The sequence below is a fragment of the Aethalodelphis obliquidens genome, unplaced genomic scaffold, assembly GCF_003676395.1.
Source record: "Aethalodelphis obliquidens isolate GAN/ISIS:26980383/991018 unplaced genomic scaffold, ASM367639v1 scaffold11, whole genome shotgun sequence".
NCBI lineage: Eukaryota > Metazoa > Chordata > Mammalia > Artiodactyla > Delphinidae > Aethalodelphis > Aethalodelphis obliquidens.
Genome location: NW_020837955.1, coordinates 35,758,027 through 35,783,065, shown reverse-complemented (window position 1 = coordinate 35,783,065; position 25,039 = coordinate 35,758,027). Strand labels below are relative to the sequence as shown.

At 45.9% G+C, this 25,039-nt stretch overlaps 1 protein-coding gene and 1 long non-coding RNA gene across 11 annotated transcripts in view; one reads left to right on the top strand and one right to left on the bottom strand.

Moving 5' to 3' along the window:
- The window catches only part of FGFR2 (fibroblast growth factor receptor 2), a 103,722-nt gene that overhangs the window by 39,899 nt on the left and 38,784 nt on the right, over positions 1-25,039 (top strand). For all 10 annotated transcript variants that reach the window (XM_027112797.1, XM_027112802.1, XM_027112801.1 and 7 more), the window contains one exon: positions 10,804-10,927. In XM_027112797.1, coding sequence (XP_026968598.1) covers positions 10,804-10,927 — 124 coding nt within the window. The remainder of the gene's footprint in view (positions 1-10,803; positions 10,928-25,039) is intronic.
- Positions 14,400-25,039, bottom strand: part of LOC113623478 (uncharacterized) — a 24,697-nt gene continuing 14,057 nt past the window's right edge. The window contains exon 3 of the long non-coding RNA XR_003433946.1: positions 14,400-14,541. This is a non-coding gene — a long non-coding RNA (uncharacterized LOC113623478). The remainder of the gene's footprint in view (positions 14,542-25,039) is intronic.

Sequence of the window (25,039 nt, the reverse complement as noted above, 5' to 3'; positions counted from 1 at the left end):
ATTGTATGAACAGTGGATGGACTTGGATGAGAGACTGGGGTATGAAATACTACTTATTAAGAGAGAACACTTCCCGGGACTTCCCTGGTGGCGCAGTGGTTAAGAATCCGCCTGCCAATGCAGGGGACACTGGTTTGAACCCTGGTCCGGGAAGATCCCACATGCTGTGGAGCACCTAAGCCCGTACGCCGCAACTACTGAGCCTGTGCTCTAGAGCCCACGAGCCACAACTACCGAGCCTGCGTGCCACAGCTACTGAAGCCTGTGTGCCTAGAGCCCGTGCTTCGCAATGAGAGAAGCCACTGCGGTGAGAAGCATGTGCACCACAACGAAGAGTAGCCCCTGCTCGCCGCAACTAGAGAAAGTCCGTGCGCAGCAATGAAGACCCAACACAGCCAAATAAATAAATAAATAAAACTAAAAAAAAAAAAAGAACACTTCCAAGATGACAGAGGCAATCTCCCTGTCCTCCATCCTCAAGGATTCTGAAGAGCCCATTACAGAATGTGGTGAAATATAGTCTCATCACTCACTGGGGAGGTTGAAATTGACAACCATTTCCCTGAAGATGCCTCTTCAGGCGTTTGTCCATCCATTGAGCAAATGTTGATCGAGTGCCCTCGTAGCAGGCACCGTCCTAGGCTCTGGGCAAAGCACGGCCCTAGCTTATCGGGGCTCCTCATCCAGCAGGAAGGCAGACAGAAGAGCTGGGAATCAAGACACTGATATGGGTGAAGTTAGAAGAGTAGATTGTGCTGTGGATGTGCAGAGAGGTGATGTTGGCTCCTTGGGAGACTAAGGTAAAGGAGATCAGGAAAGGATTCTAGGCTGAGTTTGAAGGAAGGTTGTCTCAGAAGAGTGATGTGGAATCTCCAGATCATTTAGTGTGGAAGGGGAGAACTCTACGAATTTAGTATATAAGGATGACTTAAGGAACCTTACTGTGAAATTCTTTGGTGCATTTGGAACGTGAATGGGTGTATCAGTTACCCATTGCCTTGTAACAAATTACCCCAAGACCTGGCAGCTTTTATAACAGCATTTATTCTCTCACAGTTTCCATGGGTCAGGAATCCAGGTGTGGCTTAGGTGGCCTTCTGTCTCAGGGCCTCTCACAGGAGGGTAATCGTGGTTTCAGTTAGGGCTGGGGTCTCATCTGAAGGGTCAGTGGGGAAGGATCTGCTTCCAGACTCACTCACGTGGTTGTTGTCAGGATTCACTTCCTTGCAGGCTGTTGGACTGGGGGCCTCAGTTCCTCACTGGCCGTTGGCTGGAAGCCACCCTTTGGCCACATGGGCCTCTCCATAGGGCAGCTGACAGCATGGCAGCTAGCTTACTGAGGGGGAACAGACAAGACAGAGGAGAGTATGAGGAAGATAGATGTCACAGCCTTTGTAACCTAATCACAGAAGTACCATCCCACCACTTTTGCTGTTTTCTACCATTAAGTAAGTCACCAAGGGTGGTGATTATTGAGGGCACGAGTATCAGGAAACACAGGGATCACTGGAGCATCGGAGGAACCTGCACAGTGGATGAAGCAGGATATGCATCAACTCAGGCCCCAGGTCCTTAAGAACCATGTGGGAGAGGATTTCTTGGTGGCAGCAGTGTGATACCCAGGAGGACTTTCCCTGATGTACCCCTTACCTGTGTTAACACAGCAACATCACTTTAGATGGCAGGTGAGTCCCTGTCCCATCCCTGCTGCGCTCAAATGGGGCTTCCCTCCACACAAAGTGCCCCAGAGCCCTTTCCTGAAACACTATACACAGTTACTCATCTTGAAAGGGTTAGTATTTTCGTCTGTAGGAACTTTTGACTTTTGTTTTAACATTGAAAAATTACTTTCTAGAAGCCAAAACCCAGAGGATAATTGGGAAAGCCTATGAGTAAATTTCTAAGCGCACGTGTGGGCAGTTTATGTGTGAAACAGATGTGAAACACATCTGCTGGAAGGTGGATGCCTTTGAAGCCGTGGAGTAGAAATACTTGGGTTGTCTTCTACGACTCCTGCTCATTGGGGGAAGCAGTAGCAGGAGGACGATTTGTCTCTTTGTTCAGTCCTTAGACTGGTACAATGAGATTGGAGGTTGGCTTTTTTTTTTTAAGAATGAATAGACAGAGATTTCATTAGGTGATGCTGGTTGTAAAGGAAGAGTTAAACCACTAAAATCGAGGCCCCTGGGATTGTTCTAACCACCAAACGTTCTCTGAAATCATAACTGATGCAGTTCCAATGATTTATTTAAATACAACTTGAGTATAAGAAGGGTGGTCAAAATCTTGGTGGTTAACTCATTTCCTTCCTCAAGAAAGTCTGGGAAGTGAGTGCAAAGGGTCAGTGAGCCTCCAGAAACTCCCGGTCTCAAAATAAATAGGACCAACATCATTATTACGGGGAAGGAGCTTTTTGCAAATCTGAATTAGTGGTTACAAACACGCTGGGAGACTGAGGGCGCCGAGTGAGGAAATGCTGCTTGCTTTTAACAGGTGCAGTTCGGTTTTGATTATTGATGACAACACTCCACGAAATGAAGAGCAGCTAATGTTCTAAAAGTGAAACTAGGAACCGTTAGCCTCATCCCGAGGAGGCACAGACGACCAAAGTATTTTTGTTGTTTGATGTTGGAGTCATTTCCGGAGTGAAAGAGGAATGGAATTTGAGTGTGTGGGGAGAAAAATCTGAACTCTGTTTTTGTTTTCAATGAAAAGGGCAAACAAAAGGGAGAGTATTACACCTTTGGAGCGGGGGTGGGGAGTGCCAGCGGCAGTGACGCATCTCTTGCCCAGCTGGCCTTTCTCTGTGGGCCTGACTGGCCTGGGGGCTTGCCGCATCATTGCAAGGGTAGTCAACCTGGATTCACAACCGTTGTGGCATCGGTCATTCGTTTTGGGAATACGGGACACCCTTAGAAATTCCATTGAGCCCAATGGGCTTCTGGGACTTGAAAGGAAAAGACAGAGATCTCTTACCTCCTGGGAAAATATAGTTACCTAAAGCCTAAGTCTTGCTAATGACGTGTTAGACCCACCCCAGGTCCCCAGGTTCCTAGGCCATGAAGTCGCCAAAGGTCACAGAGGTGGACTCCCACCTGAGGGCCACCCCTGCTGGTCTGAGCTCCAGGGCAGAGTGGGGAGCATGGTCGTGATGGGAGGTTTTCCCTCTGATGTTTTCTTTGTTACCTACATACACTTGTAAAGAACTGTGTCTCTGAACATGTGACTTGAGGGATCCGTATTGTACAGTTTGTAGTTTCCATTCCTCGGCACTTCCCCCCAAGGCCGAGACCTAATTGTTCACGTGGAGGGCCCGACTGATGTTCAAATGACCCCTCCTCTCACTCCCGTCCTTTTGCTCTTTTATTTAATGAAGAAGCAAACTGTCAAGTTTTCCAAGATGTATTTTTCCAGAAAGCAAGACCTGAAATTTCCCACAAACAAAATTGTGATTTTTTTGGTGTGCATTTCTGTGATTTTTTTTTTTTTCTCCTTCATAAATCTCATTGCATAAACCATGGCTGTGCTCTGATGGCCCAGCTGTCTGTCTAGCTCTTTCTACCTGGTTATGGGCTGGGCACTTTGGCCCTGGTCTACTGTATTATGCATATGTGGCCATTGAAGGGAGAAGGAACACAAAAAAACCAAAACAAAGTCAAAGAGAATTATGAAACAGGACAGAAAGCTCATTTTAATTAAAATGGCCCATAGAGCTCTTTGGTATTCTGTGTTTCAGTCTTACTTATCAAAGAACTCATGCTGAGCCATTCTTAGGTTATTAAGAGTCAAATTACTGTTTTTCTTAGTATGTGGGCAAAGCCTGGTTGGATGTTATATAATGACGAAGCATGACTTGAAGCAAAACCATATCTCCCTAATTGTGCTGATGCCTGGGCTTTTTAACATCAGTTAAAAAGTTGGCTGAGATCTCCAGGCTTCACATCACCTATCCTTAAGATGAGAAGATGGGATAGGAAATCTCTAACGTCTGATCCTTTCCAGCACTAAAACCTGTGATTTAGTAGCCTGACCATAACGCAGCATCAGCCATTTTTCATCTTAAACAGCAGCACAGAGTTTGTTTTTTATAAGGAGGTTGCCTTTAAGGCTAGATGTTTAGTAGGGCTCTGAGCAGTGATTACAATTAAATGTAGAAAAGCAAGAAGATGACTGAGATAATTAATAGACGAGCTCAATTGCTAGCTCATTCCTAGGTAATGATTTAGGCATAGAGGAGAAGAACATTCTTAAAAACCATCTTTCAAGCCACTTACTAACTGCATAAGACCCAAGAGAGATCATGGGATAAAGCTCTCCCTCAACACGGCCATAGAATTGGCACAAGAGCCCACGGCATCCAAGAGGTTAGAATTCCCACGGAGCGGCCTGGCAGAGGAGAGGAAGCATTGTAGAGTATGGACTGTTAGTTTCCAAGTACATTTCAGGTCCAAGAAAAGACAACTACAAAAATTATTTTCTTATCACAACTGAACTGGTTGTTTTGATGGTTAGGTTAGATTTACATTTTCTAGGTTATTAAGTGTAATGCTTAACCCCAAAGTGTGTTTATTTGGAAAAATCAGTACTAATTTGCGTTTTAATGTATTCATATTTGTTGAGCTTTTTTTCAACCAAGACACTTCTGCTTTAATGTCAGATCAGGGAGACTGTGACGAGGGGCAGGTGTATGTTGGTATCTGCTGGCATGTGTTGTCTGCTCACCTGTGTCCTGACTGTTCCAGGTGCCTCCTGTGTACATGGCACCCTGTCCCCTGCACAGCCCAAAGAGGTGGGCACTGTTCTTTTGTCCCCTTTGCACATGGGGCTCCTAGGTGGTGGAGCTGTTATTTGGACCCAGGCAATTTTTGCTCCAAAGTTCATGCCCATATTAAAATATGGTTCCATGTTTTGTTTAAAAACAACCCCAAAACACTGTTATGATAAACGAAAGACACGTAGGTAGTAATGGCTTCCCAAGAGCATATAACTATCAGTTGATGCAGGGTATACTGTTGAGAGTAAAGTTGGGGGGAGGGGTATGACGCTGTTCTTCTAGCTTCCGTGACCTGTATGAGATTTTTTTTTTGGTGTGTGGTAAAAGTATAACATAAAATTTGTCATTTATTTCTAAAACTTTTTCATCATCCAGAATAGAAACTCTGTATCCATTAAACATTAATTCCCTCCTCCTCCTTTCCCCAGGCCCTGGTAACTTCGAATCTACTTTCTGTCTGTGAATTTGCCTGTCCAGGTATCTCCTATAAGTGGAATCATAGGAAATGTGTCCTTTTGTATCTGGCTGTTTCACTTACTATGTTCAAGGTTCATCCATGTTGTAGCATGTATCGGAACTTCCTTCTTTTAAAAGAGTGGCTGAATCATATTCCATTAGATGGATATATCACACTTCGTTTATCCGTTCATCTGTTGATGGGCGCTGGGGTTGTTTCCACCTTGTGGCTACTGTGGATGACGCAGCTATGAACATTGGTGTACTAGTATCTGTTTGAGTCCTTACTTGGAGTTCCTTCGGGTGTATACCTAGGAATGGAATTGCTCGATCATATGGTGATTCTGTGTTTAGCTTTTTAAAGAAGGCCGTGACGTTTTTAAAGAGTTAAGTTCAAAAGGCAGCGGATGCCCTTTTGGCAGTCTGTCCCCAGAGCACCTTTCTGGGCACCGTCAGGGAACAGGCATCGAAGGGAACAGGCATCGAAGGGATCAGCCTTGCATTTTATAATTCACTTCCCACCTCCTCTGGAGAGATCCATTGTTTACTGAGTAGAGGGAAGAGTTTCTGCCATTGGTCCTCAAAGATCAGAGCTCACCCAGCCCTGTTCTCTGGACCCCTCCCGAAAAGCAAACCTCTTGGCGTTTAAGCATTAAACAGGTGTTTGTCTCCAGGTCTGCGTGGTGACGGGAAGCAGCGTGTGCTACAGCCCTTGGCACATGTAAGCTCAGTTTGTATGTACACATCCCAGAGGGATGGTCTGGAGTCCCCCAGGAACCAGCTGAAAATGGGGATCTGCCATGGGCTAGTAAGATTTTAGGCATCCTCATGACACCTGGTCTATGTTGAATTGTAGTTCGTGGGGCACCTTATGAAGGCCAGGGTTAAAAGGGAGTGCTGTCCTTCTCCATAATTTGAGCCCTGATACTGGTGGAAGGAAGTCTTGGGGGTATTTACCATCGTGTGGACACATCATTCCTCGATTTGGCACAGAGCAAAACTTTCCATCCAGCTTCTGGGTGTTTATTCTGCTTGTTATCGAACACCTGGGTGTTTGGAAATGTTCAGAGTTTTTTGCAATGTGGAAAGCAAACATCCAGGTGATAGCTGGGTCTTTGACCTTTCACCTTTCACCTAGGTGTTTTGGTGTCCTACCAACTCAATCGACATTCCCAGTTGTCAGCTGAAGGCTAGGGGTTTTAGGTGCAACGTGGAGGCTTTAGGTAACTGAGGAATTCCGAGAAAACCTGTCTGGGCCACCTTTTGTCTTTGCAATGACAGGGTGTAGAATGTTTGTGGATCCAGTTTTTGGATTACAAGTAAGAAGAGAGTTGAGGCCATTAGCTTCAGTCTGCTTGGTTTCAGTACTGAAATGTTATTTTTAGAAGATTTTAGTGAACATAGTTTTGAAACCCCATGCTCTCTCATTTTGTTCCTTGGCAGATGAAAAATACTGATGAATTCCACAAAGATTTAGCCACAGGGAGGAATGAGAAGAAGGGATTGTGCATGGTCGGTTACTGCAGGATTTCTCTTCTCCCTGGCTTTTGTGGTCTGTCCGCCGGAGAGTTACACATGCGGTGGTTCTGCCACAAAACAACTACTACCCTAGGGTTTATTTCACTTTTTCTGTTGTGTGTGTGTGAGATTTATGTTTAAATTTGAAAAGTGAAAATGAGAAAAGAGTAAACATTTCTAATCCTACTGCTTAATTATATAAAGTATATCACTAACAGTTGAGTACATTTTCTTTCTGATTTTACCTTGTACACAAGTCATGCTTACAGATTCAGGCCTATATGCGCCTAGAAGGTTGTGTGTGTGTGTCATGTGTGTGTCTTGTGTGTGTATGTTTTTTACAAAATGGAATCATGAATATACATATTTGCACTCAGGCTACTTGTTTTCATTCATCAGTAACTATCAGTGATGTTTTACCGGGACGGAACATAAGAATACCTCATTCTTTTTAATGACTGTATGCTATTCTTTTGGAATAAACTGTTCATGTTGAATGAGTCTCCTGTTGATGGATTCCAGTTTTCTTCTGTTACAAACTGTGCTTGAAGCAACAATTTTATTATGTGCTTTGAAGTAATCCTGCTCTTTTCTGTGTAGGCAAGATTTCTAGAAGTGGAATTAGCTGGGTCCAAAAAAAAAAATGTGTGTTGCTAATTTTAATGGGTACTAGCAAATTATTTTACAGAAAGGTTTTTCTCAACTTATGTTATCAATTTGAGTTTCTATTTCCCTCCACCCTCACCGAGTACTCAATGACATTGATCTTTCTAATTTTTGTTAATCAACTGGTGAATAACAGTGTCTCATCATTGTTTTTCCCTTTTTTTGCGGTACGCGGGCCTCTCACTGCTGTGGCCTCTCCCGTTGCGGAGCACAGGCTCCGGACGCGCAGGCTCAGCGGCCATGGCTCACGGGCCCAGCCGCTCCGCGGCATGTGGGATCCTCCCGGACCGGGGCACGAACCCGCGTCCCCTGTATCGGCAGGCAGACTCTCAGCCACTGCGCCACCAGGGGAGCCCTCATCATTGTTTTAATTTGCAGTTCCCTGCTCCTTAATGAGGTTAAGCATCTTTTCATATGTTTGTTGAGTACTTACATTCCCTCTTCTGTGCAACCAAAGATGGTTTATGTTCATTTGACCTAAGTGGCAGAAACAATGGAGCATTAAAAAGCTGAGGAATTGAGAAAAACGTGTCGAAGATGACATCTTACATTTTTGTAGTTTCTTTAGGTGTACCCGGAATCTCGGTATGGAAATGGTGTGTTTAAAAAAGCACAGAAATCTTTGTGCCTCTGTTCCCCATCTTTGTAGAGTTACTGTTTGTAGTCTCTTAGCTTGTCATTAAGCAACCAATAATTAATGGTAGGATGTCCCCTACAAAAGTGTCAAATAGTCTCCCTGTTGGAGACTTCCAAGGGCATCCATTGGAAAATGCCACAGCTCATAAAATTTGGGATTGGTGGTATGTCAAGGAATCAAATACTGGAGCCACGGTATAAGAAAATAAATATTAACAGCACTGTATGGGGCAATATTGATTGAGTACCAAGGTCTCTGGAAGGGCAGAAGCACCCTGTTGGGTAAATGTGTTTCTCATTGTGAAAGCATTTTATAAATGTTAACTTATTAACATTATTGTCGTGCATCTCTAGGAAGTAAATATCGAGGGAGCACATGCCCTTGTAGATCTTACGTGGAATGCCATAGCCCCGACGAAAGACTGGAGCTGACCATAGGCCCTAGGGTTAAAAAAAGGCAGTGGCGTGCGGGGCTGTATATGCCAAGATTTAATGCCTCAGGCAGAGACAGACCATGCCCTGCCTGCACAGTTCAGGTTCAGCTCCATTTGGAATCCACTCTGTGCCAAATCTGGATCCAGGCACAAGAAAGACATTGACAGTTTGGATGGGGTCCAGAGACAGGCACTAGCCATGATTAAGGGCTTATGGGCATGACATTTGAGCAGGGGCTCAAAGAACTGAATATTTACAGCGGGGCTAAATGCTGGATTACGTGGCTTGGTGACATCGGCCCGAGTTACCCTCCACGTGACTGGTTCCTCAGAGGCCAAGAGAGCCCCATTCCTGCTACTGCTGAGCGCTTCTGGAGCGGGAGGGTCTCATTGTGGGCTCATCTGCCTCGAGTCAAGGAGCTAGCACCTGCCTTTTCCATGCTCTGAGCCTACAGCTCCGGGGTAGCCCCCGGGGGGCCAGGATTTCCATAGGGAATTCTTAAACTGGAGATTTTAGCGTCCACATCTTCTCTTCTTCCTGAGCAGCCCCTTTATACATTCTGCAGAGAAGGTGCTTCTCCCAGGAGGAGACACAGCCTCTCGTTTTGGTTCTCCTAAAAGTCTGTGGCCCAGCCAAGAGCAGAAAGTGAGTCTTCTCCGATGTAGAGAATAGACTCTCTCCATTGTAGGTCTGATGACTTCAAGTTCATTGACTGCCAGACATTTCACCTGGGACAGTGAGACGAACACCCCATCACCAGCCCCAGGACCTTAGACTGAAACAACCTCCATGGTTTACAGGGGGAGTCGTTTTCAGGCAGCAGCTGAAGCAAAGGGACTGCTCGGAACGCAGTCTTAATTCATGGCTTGTAGTCTGTGAAGAAGAAGAATCCAGCCTTCACCCCCATGATGCTTCCCAAGACTGTTAGTGATGACCAGCAATCTTGTTCTTGGACTCAGCGTCAGTAACTGCACTCTGCTGTGATGGCTTGTGCTGAACTGAACGACTGACATGAAAAGAGTTGTACTACCGTGTGTTCTTCTAACCTCTTACCTCTGTTGGCTCTGCTTTTCCAAGTGGACAGCTGCTCTGCCCTCCCCTCTTTATAATGGAGCGTTCACGAGACGGTTTTCTTTATTCTCTAATTTAGTTCCTTGAATCTCTCATGTGCTTGCGCAGGCTCTGCTGGCATTATCGGTTTTTTATGTGATTAAGGCAGAAAACACTTGCAGTGCTCAGGGAATCATTCAGAAGGTCAGTTGGAATCCCTGAAATAAGATGAGTAGGCCCTGGCTTTTTATTTTTTCTTTCCATTTCTCCAGAATGCCTTGTCCAAAATGCCTTTAAAGAATGATACGGATTTGGAGAGAAATATTAAAGCCATGAACCTGAAAGATGAAATCTGCATTTTGACCTTGATAAGGAAAAATCATGCTTGCTTGAAAGCCTGAGTCTATTGAAATACTTTGAAAGCAAGGTGGAAACCTTAGAACCTAGTCTGTTTGCATGTTGACAGAACTAGGGTAAGAATCACAATAACTTATTTTCTCATGTGCTGCTTATCTTTGAAAAGTCTCAAGGAGTTTGTAAACAGATGGATACACAACTTAAGTTTCCTGAGGATTCATTGCTCCCATATTTGAAATTCCGAGTGTATCTCAGGAACATGTAGCATCTATTCAGCCAGAGATGGGAGGGGCAGACCTATGTTTCCAGCTGAAACTTCTTGAGATGTCCTGACAGCATCTAAGCGCTGTGGGGAAGGATCTAAGAGGACTTCAAACCAGAAGCTTCCAGGAACAATAACAGCACCTACCTTGCGGGCTCCTTGGGAGAGTTAAGGTTAAGTTAGCTGAGGTGGAAAGGAGCGCTCAGGAAAGTGCCTGGTTTACGGTACGTGTTCACTGGCGTTTGCTCTGCGTAGTTCCTTGGCGCTGTAGGGTTTGAGGGCTCCCAGTGGGTGAGCAGTCAGAGGCTCACCTGCCCTGGGGCACTGATGCTGTGGGTCAGTGTTAGGTTCCCCGGCCACTTGGCAGCTCCTGGAGGACCCCTCAAACCCATGACAGTGACAGACCTACTGCAAACACTCTTTTGTATCTTAACATGATGATGTCAGCTTGCCAGATGTTCACCATGATGATAATTGTTGTTTTCCTTTGTCACCAGTCTGAGTATTTATTATGAGGAAAATTTAGAATTCAGGTGATTCTTCTCTGCCTTCCTTGTCTCCCTCAACTTCTTTTTAAATCAAGAAAGCAAAGCGCCTGGTGTTCTGTACTAAGATTGTTCAATAACCACCTTTCCTCTCATCTTTGCAGGTACGAAACCAGCACTGGAGCCTTATCATGGAAAGCGTGGTCCCATCCGACAAAGGAAATTATACCTGTGTGGTGGAGAACGATTACGGGTCCATCAATCACACGTACCACCTTGATGTTGTTGGTGAGTTTGCTTCTCCCCGAGCGGCAGCCACGTGCCAGCCTGCTGCAGCTTTACTCATTTGAAATTGTGAAAGTGAGTCTTGTTTCTCCCCATGCTTTCAGGAGGCTTGGTTTGTTTTCATTCTTTCTAAATACACGCTATCATTTGGGAAGGATTCTTCTGTCATTTGACAATGTTCTGTTTCCTGATTAGCTGAGTTTTATGTGTTTTGCGTGATCCCCTTGGCTCCCAAGCATCATTTTGTGTAATGTGGATGTGGTGTGAGATGTGCTGATGTTCTGGAAGCTGAGATTTCTCCGCAAAATGTTAGCGTCTGCAGGGAAAGGTACAGTTAGACTGTGGGAGAACGTTGTTGCTGAAAGAAGGGCAACTATATAATGCTGGCTGAAGAGTAAAGGAAAAGGTATTATAATGACTGAGCTTACAGCTGGTTGGACGAAGGTTAACGTCAAGGGACCCTTCAGTCCCATCAGAAGAAAGTCATTAGACATTACAAGTTCAACATCTATTCCTAGAAGCTATTTCTTCTGTGAAAAGGGAACTGTTTTAATGGGCTTATGAATACTTTTTTAAATCAAAGTGCTTAAATAAACTATTTTAATGAAATATCTTAAGACAACATAGCTTGTTGTCCTGGAAACTCAAATTTCTTCCTAAGTCTGGTCTATTATGATGGGCTTTGTTGTAACTGATGAAGAAAGGCTGTTTCTCTGTCTTGTTGGAGCATTGATAAACTTACACCTAGGAGGTGTCTCGTTTCGGGATGGTGGGCTGAGATCTTTCCTTTGTAGAAGCCACCTTTTGTCTTTGCCATCTACCCTGACTCTCAGTGTGGCCACCTGTCCTTGAGTCCTTGCTGTGGGTTACCTAATCGGTTTGCACATCCCCACACGCAGGTTTCTGACTCCTGCTAAAGTCTCATTCTCACCTTGACTCATTTTGCGTTAGTGTGACCCTCTGTAACCCCACAAACTCATGCCCACCTCCTGTGCATCCACAAACAAAGGCCTTCCGCCATCATTTCCTGTGCACGTGCCCTTAGTATTATTTCACATGTGGGCATTTCTTCTCCTTCAATAAAACATAAACTCTTTGCGGAGAGAGACCCCATAGATATTTGAGTTGCCCAAAGAGCCATTAAAGAAACTTTGCAACATCTTGATAAACCAAATTACATAGATGTGGTTAATTGAAGTTTTAGGTTAACTGAAAATTAAATAGAAAACCATTTTAATTTTCTATCAGGTTAAATTAAATCCATAAGAAACTCTGCCTTAGAAAGCATGATTCAGTCTTTATCTCCATTTGTAAAGTGTTCCGTGAAAAAAACAGCATTTTGTTATTCAGAAGCCTTAATGTGAAATTTGAAAGGATTTTGTATAATATAGATTCTGTAGATATTCATAAAGGCCTGAGTTTTAAGAGCCTTCTTTTCTCACAGAGATATTTGTGGAATGTTTCTTAGCGGGAATCACTACGTACTGATAGTTTACCAAACAAACACAAGGAGAAGTAACACTCACACACGAGAAGAAAATGGTTAACATTTATTTTGGCATTGATGTGTCATAAGTCTATCAATCAAAGAGCACACGACTTGGACTTCCCTGGCGGTCCAGCAGTTAAGACTCCACGCTTCCAATGCAGGGGGCGCAGGCTCAGTCCCTGATCGGGGAACCACGATCCCACGTGCCACATGGCGCGGCCCCCAAAAATAAATTAATTTAAAAAAAAAAAAAAGAGGAGCACACCACTTGGATTTCACTTTGGGCCTCGCATATCCTGAGTTTGACATGAAAGTGTTCTTATTAAAGGAAAGAAAGTTTTGGGGCTAAAAGTTCTAAATAGTTAATTTTGGACAAAAGTCATTTATTGTGGGAATAAAATCATTGTGTTAACAGCAGTCTTTGGGGACCCTGGCTTTGCAGAGATCTACAAATCATTCATTAAGATTGGTTGGGGCCATTCCAGGAATCAGGAGTCATATCTCGGCCACTTCAGCCACCGGCTCTCGCTTCTAGCAGGTTTTAGGTTGAGTTGTTATGTAGAATGTTCAAAAGCCCCTCACCCCACCCCCCCTTTCAGCTTTCTGGCAGCTCATCTCTGTGAAGCCCTGAAATCTCTCTTAGAGTTTAGGGTTGGGTTTGAGTTGTGCTGCTGAGTAATGGAGTTGTGCTGTCTAATGTTAATCCCCTGGCAATCAGTCTTGTTGAAAAGAGCGTATGATTCAGTGGTGTAATGTGGAGGGAGCGTAGCGTATGGAGTAATGCAGAGAAAGGCCTGATTATGTCACAAAGTTGGGAGATCGCCCAACTAAACGTGGGCCAATAATGACACAATGCTGGTTGGGAATATCCATTAAAGCTCAACCCCAATAATTTTCCAAGCCTTGAACCTTCTTAATAAATAGAAGCCAAAAGTCAGCGGAGTATAAGACATTTTCAGGAAAGATGGAGGTGTGAAATACTCTCATCTTTGCTCAAAACCCTAGTAATTGCTTTGAGAAGTGGTAATAAAATAAGAATTGAGTCAGCTGAAGAGTCTCAGGCAGACTTACAGGGCTGGCAGACAGTCATCCTGAACATCTCGGCAAGTGGAAACAAAAGGAGTTCAGGCTTGAACTGTGAATTTCTGGTGGCCTGTAGGTCCAAGTTTAATACACGGCTGCGTGGTAGCAGCCTCTCACCTCCATCTCTGTTTGACAGAATATCAGAGACTCTTTCCCAGAGAAAGTGAAGTCCTGACCTAGTTCCCATTCTCCGAGGTTTTATTTTTGTTGCTATGATACATAGGCTTGTAGTTTGGATATGACGACGCATCAAACTGGGTGAGACCTTTTTATTGAAATTCTTCCCTGGAAAGGCATTCCCATAAGCACTTTAATGTAAAAGCTGTGTAATTTAAGTGACATTCTTGTGTTCTGGAATTAAATAGCGAGCCATTGTTGTGTGTGAGGGAAACGCTTTGGTTTATGGGAGCCTTTTAGGAGCCTTGTTTGATCCTCATTAAAATTGACACCATTACTTTTCAGCCATTTACTTGCAAGGGAAAATTAGTGTGAAGCTCCACATCTCAGTAATTGTGGTGATAATAAAACGGGCTCTCCTTAAAATAGCGAGCTCTGGGAGGTGGCAAGTGCTCGCCCGTAGCTCATCAGTGAGTGAGGCTGGAGTGCAGAATTCTGCCTGGGCCCCGCCACCAAGAAGCAGCAGCCTGGCAGAAGGCCTTTAACTTTTTTTTTTTTTTTTTAACATCTTTATTGGGGTATAATTGCTTTACAATGGTGTGTTAGTTTCTGCTTTATAACAAAGTGAATCAGTTATACATATACATATGTTCCCATATCTCCTCCCTCTTGCGTCTCCCTCCCTCCCACCCTCCCTATCCCACCCCTCTAGGTGGTCACAAAGCACCGAGCTGATCTCCCTGTGCTGTGCGGCTGCTTCCCACTAGCTATCTACCTTACGTTTGGTAGTGTATATATGTCCATGCCACTCTCCCGCTTTGTCCCAGCTTACCCTTCCCCCTCCCCGTATCCTCAAGTCCATTCTCTAGTAGGTCTGTGTCCTAATTCCTGTCTTACCCCGAGGTTCTTCATGCCTTTTTTTTCCACTCTCCTCGTGTCTGAAAAGGAAGGTGCTGAGACTCACTAATGTTAGATAAAGGCAGCCCGGTGTTGTGAGCATAGCGGCTCTGTCGGCCCACACACTGGGGACCAAGAGAACTGGGACAAGTGACTAGCTCCTCTGAGCCTCTCTCAGCGATGATGCTTACCTCGTTTCTGTGATGGCTGTATCAGTTTCCTAGGGGCTGCTGTAACACATCATCACAGACTGGATGGCTTAAAACAATAGGAAATTATTCTCTTGTCAGTTCTGGAAGCCAGAAGTCTGAAGTCAGGCTCTCTGTAGGGTTGGATCCTTTTGGAGATTCCGAGGACGAATCCGTTCATGCCTCTGTCCCAGCTTCTGGTGGCTGTCAGCAGTTCTTGGCTTGTGGACATATCACTCCACCTCCAGCTCTGTCTTCCCGTGGCCTTCCTCTCTGTGGTGTCTCAAATCTCCCTCTGCCTTTCTCTCGTAAGGACACCTGTCGTTGGATTTGGAGCCCATCTTCAATCCAGGATGACCTCATCTTGAGGTCCTTAAACTCCATCACAAAGACCTTATTTCCAAATAGGGTCACGTTCACAGGTGCCAGGGGGTTAGGACATGGACTTATCTTTTCTGGGGCCACAGTTCAACCCACTCTAGTGGTTATGGGAAATCGGTTGGGTAAACAGGTGAAAACACCCAACTGGTACCTAGGTGGCTAGCAACAAATGCTACTTTCCCCCTTTCTAAACTTGGAAACTCCTTTGAGGGTTAGAAGACGTCTTAAATGGCCTTTATGGACTCAACCAGAAGTTTTATTGAACAACCTGGTTGCCGTGTTGGGACCGCCAGAACCGGCCAGTGGCTGACGGTCACTTGTCCTGCTGAGGTTTCCATCTTTGGCTAATGCTGTCGTCAGGGCTTTCCCAGGACTGAGATAGTTGCTTGAACTCACAGAAGAGGGTTGTAGAGTTTGAGAGCTTCAGGTTCATCGAGCTGGTCTCGTCACCTCCACCTCCACCTCCCACCCCGTTTTACAATTGGGGGCCTCCAGGTTCCGGGCGGGGAAGTGGTTTTTGCCAAGGTCTCGGAGGAACTCCAGAGCTGGGTCCTCTCGAATCCTAGACGCGTGCTGCGCGCACCACACACTGCTGTCTCCGCTTCAGGATTGCTGTGGAGTCAGCAGCTGCCGCAGCCAGACTCAGAGGTGAACCCCATGTGCAGCTCTTTGTTTCCAAAAAACCCCAAAATGTGAGAGAGAGAGATGGAAGTATTCAGAAGACCAGTTGCTCCTTCTGACTCACATAGACCCTTTCTTTGGCTTGGAATTGTGAACTCTGCCCCCTTTCGATGTCCAGTTCTGCGTTCCCAGAGACCATCAGATAACTTGTGAGCTTTTCACCTGGCATCGGGTATTCTGGGGGACAGCAGAGCAGCAGAGGTGGATACGGGGCCTCTGGATTTGCAGAGGCCAGCCTTGCCTACTCCTCTACAGTCTACTTTCCAGAAATTTGTCCTCCCGGGGCAAGAGCTGTAAGCAGCACACAGTGTCTCGGAGGCTGGTTGGGAGCCGATCGGGGCCAGGAGTCCCTTCTGGCTGGGAGGGGATCACCCAGGCCCCTCCGCCAGCGCTGACTTGTTCGGCGGCAGACAGGGACAGTGCTGTCCACTGGCCCTTGACATCAATCTGCTGTAACCCGGCTTCAGACGTGATGGGACTCAGCCCGAAAGCAAGAAGGAGTCCGTGCCAGTGCTGACTGCCACCCCCCAGGTGTGTGTCGGGGAAGAGTGAAGGCTGTTATTGCGGGCGCTGACCCATAGGCCTGACTAAGGGGCTGACGTTGAGCGCTCGGCAGCCCGTCCAGTGGGAGAGGTGGTGTCAATCGTTTATTGCTTGGGGCAGTCCCGTCCTGGGAAGACAGAGGACCCAGTGTGTTCCCTGAGCCCTAGGGAGGGGACTGAGGCAAGTCAGAGCCCCCGAAACCACACTTCTGCAGTGCACTGGACCTTTCTTTTTGGTGGGAGGTGTCAGGTTGGAACAAAGTAGTGTTTCAGTAAATGAAGAAATGGTGGTCTAGTTCATTAATTAACTGGTTGGTTTATTAGGACCGTTCCCAGCCACTTGCTCCTTATGGAAGACCCTTCTCTGTCCTAGTTTCTGTCACATCATGGCTCCCGGACACTGCCTCTGTTTCTCTGAGTGAAGAGGGTGGCTGCAGTGCAGGTGGCACGAAACTACACAATACCGTGTATCTGGAGATTTGAACGCATTGGACACCTGACTCTCACCTTCCAACTTGGAGCTCTTGTGCATTTCCCTGGCACTCGCCAGGCCTCAGCTCCACAGAGCCCCTTGGGATTCTCAACTTGAAGCATCTTGACCTAGAAGCTTCCTGGCCAGACCTCATTTGATTTTCCATATTCATGATTTTGATGCCAATGAATTCTTTTCCATTTCTTGCTCTGAGTTCAAGACTTGGTGTTTATCCCGATACTGGTTCTGCGTGCTAGCTTGACGTGAAATCTAGCTGGAGGAAGGCAGCAAGCCCCTCAGCTGAGAGCGGATGGATGGAGGTGCCATGCCAGGCACAGGCCGCAGCGACGCCTTCCTAAGTGGACTTGTTAAAGTGGGCGTGGAATGGTGGGGCTGTAGCGGCAGTTGTGTGGGAGGCCAAGTCCTGCTGCTTTTGTGGCTCCAGCAGCCAATACTGCCCCCCTTGTCCTACCCGTTGCTCCAGCATCAACCCTCGGGGGGACACCTGAGCACCTCTGCAGGTACTGGTGGGAATTACGTGGGTGAGTGGTTCAAATCCTGTTTCCATCCTTTGCTAGCTTTGTGGCCTGGGAAGTCATGGAACTTCTGAACCTCAGTTTTCTCATCTGTAAAATGGGGGATGGCATGCTTTGGTAGGAGGGCGGTGCTTTTAAATAATGGGACCCACTGGTGATGTCTAGTCCTGTCATTAGGGGGTCCCACACCTCCTTTCGTAGCTCTCAGCTGAGACATGTACACTCAGCTCAGCCCTGGCTAAAGGAGTGGTTGGTCCTCTCCTTTCCTTCAGGACGCAGATTTCAAAACTTCCTTTGGTAGCTACTGTTTAACGAGCCTTTTGGTTGCTACAGAGTGGCTTTTCATACCTATTTCACAACAGGTATTCCAGGGGCAAAAGCTGGCCAGTGGGTGGCTACATCAGCGCCGAAGGTACTGAGCGGAAAGCGCTTTCCTGCAGGACTGATACCAGCTCAGAGTTACTCCTTCTGGGCGTTGAGGGCAGGTGATGCCTGTGGGTGCCAGCTCCTGGGGCTGGAGCAGGCACACGCTGGCCTGGATGGGACCATGTGAGAACTGCCGTCTCAGCATATTTGCCATGTTCTCTGCAAGCCGTCAGTTGCCCTCTGCTCCATAGCTGAGGAAGGAAGCCTTATTGATTGTTTTGGATTCTGGCCGTGGGCCTGACTGCGGTGACTGGGGTGAGGGCTGATACTTGAACTCTTGTCTGATCTTTGGCGTTGAGTCTATGGTGTGGGCAAAGAGGATGTAGAAGTGTTACAGACAAGTGAACGACTTACAGCATTTTGTAAGAGGGTCTCTTCGTCGTAGCTGGAAATAATTCAGGTGGGCGCAGAGGGCAGAGAGAAAGCTTGTTGCTACTAGTCTCTGGGCAAGTAAGCGTGGCGTGAAGATGTGGATTCATCCATGGCAGTCAGAGTGCCCAGCGATTTGAGCTAGAACTTAGCAAGCTTTTGATCAGTATGTGCTGAATTGAAATAGTAGAAGAACAACCTGAGTTACTTCTATTTGGGGGTATGTGGTTCTTAACATATGGCAAATCCTAATGCAAGGAATCTTCCGAGTTCCTCTCTAAACGTATATATACAGCTTCAATTACCGGTCACCTTTTTTTCACAAAAGACCCCAGTTGAGACGTATTATGCCGACTCTCATTAAGATGAGTGTAGAAATGCCAACAAATTCTTCCCCTTTTAAAGAATACTTCCACCAGAGTGCTTTTATGGGTTCTCCCTTCCTTAGAACACCCTGCTGTTACATTCAGGTCTTGTGTTTGGTTTATTTTCACAGTCAGGAGAAGGTAGGGCAGAAACGACCTATCGTAACGGGGGCGTGTTCCCAAGTTCAAGAGCAGGTTTGAGTTGGAGAGGCAGCATTTAGAGTTTCACCATAATGAGGTCAGAGTCGGGTTGGAAGTGGGGAAGAGATGGCTGAGGGGAGGATGTTAGTGTTTCTCTGGGAAAGTTTTTCTGTTTCTCCTGAGAAGAGAGAGATGAGGAGACGAGGACATCAGTGCCTTGGTTTAGAGGGAAAAGATAGAGCAGAGCGTTCTACAGGGATTGTCTTTATTGATTGTACTGTAATGATTAATCCTCTATCTATGGGGCATCTCGTGCTTGGCCTAGAGGGTGTTTGGGACAATTGGTTGAATGAAACGCGTGCTTTGGCCTCTTGGGGTTCTCAGCTCACAGTGCAAAAGACCCCAAACTGCCGCAGTGAGAAGATGATAAACAGGGACGGAGATTCCTGGATCTTGATAGAACTTCTCCTTTGACTTTCTTTCTCCTGGAGCCTCCCCCTTAGAGAATTCTCTCAAACAAGGCCTGTAGGAATTCTGTCCATCCCAAATAAATGCGCACATCACAGGTCAGGTGGTGCCCCAGGCATATTCTTTATCATCTCAGCATGAAAGTGCTCTTTTTTTAAGATACGCATTGCATATTATTTGGGAGGAATCTTTTGGAAGTTGTGCTTTTTTTGAAAAAGGAATTCCTCGTTTTATTTGGTTCCGTATACACTCTGGACTGAGACTGAGAAATGAAGGATTTAGTCCTTTAAATTTTACATTTTGGCCAAAAGAAACAAAACCATCTTGTGTGTGAACCATCGCTGAGTGATGGGTGGGCAGTGGGCAGGGTTGCAGGCTGGCCTGAGGCCTCCCATTTGCCTTGGATGGTGAGAAGAGACGTAGAATTCATATTGGAGCCTTTTGTGATCTGGGTGACTATTTTGAAACTTCTCTTTAGATGATGCTTATAGCAAGGAATTATCTAGAATCACTTTTATTTTCAGGGTCTGAGTTTGCCTCTAAGAAAACAAATGAGGTTTTATTGTTCCACTTCTCCTATGGTTCGTTACCAAAGGGAGGCATTTCTTGTTTGCTCAGATGGGCTAAAAGCTTTTGCTTCTGCTTGACACGCCCCAGGAGCAAAGTAAGGCATCTGAGAGATTAGCATGATAGATTTTTCTGGACTTCCTCTAGAAGTAAGGTTTTTTAATGGTGAAAGTTGATGAAACTGTCAACATTATTACCGTGGACATCTCTCCATGTCTGTACATATCTCTTTGCTTCATTCTTCCTAGTGGCCTGTGTGCTGTCTGTTGTGAACAGAGTATAAGTTATTTAATCATCCCCCTTTTGCTAGGTATTTAACTTGTGTTCATCTTCTAGTTTCCAGTTACCAGAGAGGCTCCGTTGACAAGCTCTGCATACACCTATTTGTTGGGCACCTGGGTGAATATTTTTCTAGGACCTATTTCTGGATCTTTTTTGATATCAACATTTTCATCCTAAACAGCTTCATTCTGATGGCTGCTGTCTTTGGGACTCCTCCATGGTTTGGTTTTTAGCTTCTTTGCAGATCATTTGAGAAAAGATATTCTAAATCAGAGTTCTGCCTGTGTAACAAGAGGGTATGTTTAATTCCTGGACTTTTCTTTTTTTCTCTCTTCTTTTTTTATTGTTTCTAGCATACTCTTCCCATGAAGGGAACCCAGCTCTGCACACAACAGCTGATAATCTTGCATTCCTGAAAGATGTTGCGCCCGCTATGGCAAGTGGCGGGGTGCTGAGGCTCCGTGATGGAGCTCTCAGCTGTGTTTACCCCAGCTCCTCAGGAGGGAGCCTGGGGAGACTGATGTCTGAGTTTCGCATCAGCGTGAAAACCAAGCACAATACGGGGTGGTGGTGGGGGACCTTGTGCAGAGTCTTTGCGTTCAGAAGAGAGAAAAGCCTTCATTTAGTCAATGGGACAAGATAAACATGCTAAACTAATTGAGAAGGCAGCTTTTCCGTGATCCTAGGACTATATCTTACTCTGTGATATTGTCACCTTTGCCATGTCTCTCTCTCTCTTTATTTTTTCAGTTGTGGTAAAATACACATAACATAAAATGTACCATTTTAACCGTGTGTAAGTGCGCAGTTCAGGGGCATTAAGTGCAATTGCTGTGTAACCATCGCCGCTCTCGCTCCCAGAACTTCTTCATCATCCCAAAGCCATGTGTCCTTTTAAGAAAAAGAAGGGCATTTTTGAACCTAAAAGTGGCATACCTTTGCGGCTGCCAAAGAGTCTTCAGTTCCAGTTTAACTTTTCGAAGGCACAGAGATCAGGGTATCGTAAACATTTGGGGTGTAAGTAGCACACGGCCCTGCTCCTGTAATTTGCCCAAGAAGACCTAAATTGACACCCAGCTGGTAGAAGCCACTCAACTCCCAGCCAAATAATACCGTCTATGACATTAATTAAGGAAGGCACTGCGCCTCCGCCTGCTTTGGGCTTCCCAGGCCCTCCGGCCTCAGCCAGCACTTCACCCTGCGTCTCCACCTCATCGAGCAAACACAAAGGAATTAGTGGTGTTTTGCTTCTAGCATTTCACATGGTGCAGCCTCCATAAGTCACTGAGGAACCTCAGTGCCGGAGGGAGAACACTTTGGCTTTTCCCAAACCAGCTTTTGCTCCCCAGACTTTGCTCTCTCCGCCGAGAAACATGTATGTTTTAGAGGAAGATGGATCCCCAGCCCAGTTCCTCAAGACCTTCCAGAGTCAGATGTCCAAGCAGGAGGAAAACGAGGCCACGTGCAGGTTGGAGAAAGAGCGGCAAACCAGTCACTTTCTACCAAAATGCATTTCCCGCCCCCCCCCTTTGTTTTTTTAAAGTAATTCCAGGTACCCAGCATCCCTAGCCTGTTGTAGAAGGTGACAAGCAAAATACTGGTTACGCATACTTTGATTCTTTCTGAGAAAGAAAGAAATGTGTACTCCTCCTGTGGCACACCTTCTCATCCTATATCCTAACTGTCCCTTTTCCTCCAGATCACTTTTGGTTCTGACCTTCTTTTGTGCCAGTCTCTAGAGGCTGGAGGAAGCTTAGGGAAAACAAAACTCAGAACCCAGCTAGATGTAGCCTGTCTGGTTTGAGGGCATTTGGCACAGTCTTGACAAGACAATGAACTCATTCTACTAATTGTAATTAGCATGAGGGCTTTAGCAGGTTTTTGGGCTCCTCAAACTTCAGAGGCCTTTGATCGGCTCCCCTAATAACCATGCCTCATGCTAACTGGTTTAGTGCGGTTTTTTTTATGCAACAAAAGCCACCACCGCCTCCTCTTGAGAAAAAAGGGAGGCTGGGCTTTAGAAACAAGAATTCTCAGTTGTTTTCACTTGTTCTCTAAATCGCAGAATGTTCTTTCCTTATTCAGCCCCTTGGAGTTGCTAAGAAACTGCCGTTTTAGAGGAAAGGTAATTAAATTTTGATTTTAATTTAAAGACAGGGAAGGCAGGGTTCTTCACGTTCCTTAAATGAAGGGGCGCCCCGAGAGGAGACTTTCTGTTTCCAGATCAGTCCTGGGCAAGCGGTGTGATTGGAGTCTTTTGGTGTTTTGCTGCCAGAGAGCGGGGTTTTGAAATGGTTCTTTGCTGCAAGCGCTGCTGAACTTTGGGGAGGGATGCTTACAAGACCAGTGTGTGCTGGGAAACCAGTGACTCTGGGCTTGATTAATTTATAGGGTGTGATTTAAGAAGCTGGTTCTCCTTCTGATCCCCGGGATGCGTATTTACTGAGTCCGTACAGGAGGCCCCTCTGCCCGGTGGACATTTTTTATGGCCTTTGCTATGTCAGAGCAAAAGTTGTAGATCTCTTATGAGCAAACGTATTATTATGTCCAGGAGAGGATGGGCATGTTATAAAGTTTCAAATGGTCAATTAACAAAGATTTATTCTTTGTCACTCAGGTATTTTCTCTCTCTTTCTCAATAATTAGCCCTTGGAATGAAGCAGGCTGTGTTCTTCCTGCTTTCCTGGTCGTAGCTTCAGAGCAGGATTTTGAGACAGGCCGTCCGATGTTTAGACTCTTAGCAGCTGGGCCTTCTGGTTCGGTAAAGTGGACTCATTTGGAGCACTTGACAAAAGGGAGTGAGGGAGAATGCGGGGGAGAGAATGTGTTTTTTAAAGCACTCCGGGCTGTGTTTACTACACATTTATTTGGTAGAACCTCATTCCAGCAGGGCAGCCAACTGTCCATTGGCTGCAGCCACGCCCTTTGGACTGCCTTCCATTCTGTCTTAATTTGGAGCTCACGCAGGGACCTTAGAATCTCTACTGTTAAGAGTTCTCATCCTCTTTTGGGCCCATGAACTGGCCCCTGCGACCTGCTGAACCCAGAATATGTATTTTTAAACATTTCAGTAAAAACACAGGTGAGGTGCTCATCAGCTTTTCTGTATATGTATTTCACTCCCCCGGTAAAGAGAAAAATCTATTTGCTATAATATCTGAGAGTTGAGCATGCTGTAAGAGACCCTTGCCTAAAACGAAATCCTTCCTGGCGGAGAAGATGTGACTTTTGTTATCGCAGAAGAACAAGAGATGGGCCAGCTCTGGGTTTTATTCTCTCATCCAGAGATGATTCACTGACTAATTCTTCTTTTTCTATCAGCTTGCTGCCCCAAAGAGTTGCAGACCCAAGGGCTTTGGTGTGGCCCAGGGCCGAGGAGCACACATTCGCTGTTGGAGGGTCTTCGTGCCCACCGTCACTGCCCTGTCCCCGGGGTGCTTCCCAAGTGCCCGCTGGGCCGGGCCTCGGAGGGGCTGCCCGCTTCCTGGGGGCTGCCACCCAGCCTGTTCTCCTAGCTGCCATCTGCACCCTGCTTTCACCCCAGCTTTTCAGAAGTTAGAACGGGAGTCCAATCGCTGTCATCCCCTCGCTAACGATTCCTGTTCTTAAGGGTCTGATGGACACAAGGAAGAGTGATCACTGAAGGATCTGAGAAAGGGGAGCGCCGTGCTCGGCAGATGCGGGCACCCAGGGACCCAAATGTTTCAGGCCTCATTCTCCGACTCGTTTAAGGGCAGAGAATAAGGTTGCAAAGGAAATCAAAGCCTGATGTGGAGAAACGAAACATGAGGCCTACTGACTTTTTAAAAACATTTTAAATAACATTCTCTAAGGTTTCATTTTATACTGAAGGCAGCTGTAATAAGTTTTGGAAGGCGGTGTAAGGTTTCGGTTACAGAGCGATCCAGCTTGCAGTTTTTGTACCCAAAGTGAGAAAGGGCTGAGGGGGAGTTGGGGTGGCTAAGAGGTTATTTTGAATAAGGTGAGAAAACTTGAAAGGATGAATTCAAGACTGTAAGCGGTAACATTTGGTACGCTGTAATTTGCAAATGCAATAACATGAAACCATTGCAAAGGTGGTGGTTTTTTTTTTTTTTTTTTGGTGAACATAGTCCAGATAGCAATGGAATAACTTAATAACCAGAGCGCAGCAGCACGCTGACCACAAGTAAAACAAGACTGCAGCTCCGTTGTGGGCCCTGCCAGTGTTGCCCCAGTGACGACGTTCTCCGCTGAAGGCTGGCGCAGGCTGGAGCTGTCGTGCCGTATGAAAGACCTCATTGTTCATGGGCATCGTTATTTGGTATTACATGCACAGTGTTTGCTTGTGAAACGATTTATGAGAAACAAGCATGTTTAAGAAAGAGGACTTGGTTTGAAATTCAGTTGATCTGGCTTATGACATTTAAGATTTTATAGTACCTTTGTTTCTGAGAATAAATATTTAGGTTCACTGTAAATGTTTATCTCTGAACATGCAAACACATGCACGCAAAACTGGAAAACTGAGCCAGAGAATGAACCGATACCTGACATTCACTTCTCTGTGGAAAGGCGTAAACTACCTCAATATTTGATAGGTGCAAAGGTGCCTGTTTTGTGAACTTGGCTGGCCGTGTCCAGCCCGGAGGGCAGTGCACCTTGGGCTTAAATCTCTTGGGAGGAGGCCTGGTGGGGAGAGTGTGTGTGGACTTAATTCTTTTCTTCTCACGTGGATGGGGCGAGCCGGGGTTGAACCAGAGCTGTGTCCCTGCCAGCTGCTGGCAGGTCCCTGTAGCATCCAGCTGGCCGCCCGGCTGGACCAGGAGACTCGCAGTGGCCCATCGCTAGGATGGTGTCTCAGGCAAGCAGTGAGTGTTTCTAGTGATGCTTGAAAGGATCCCGGCTTTGACATTTTCTGCCCACAGAAACTAGGAGACTCGACTTCTGGGCTCTTTGCTTAGCCTGTGCGGGTGATACTGTGAAAAATGAATGACTTCTTTGGGGATCTGAAATCTTTATCTTTTTAATGTAAAAATATAGGTGTCTGTGAAGTGATGGGAGATTCTGGAATGAAATGTGCTCAGAGTAATTGCCAGCACTTTTTCTTTTTTCGATTTCCCTCCCTCCCC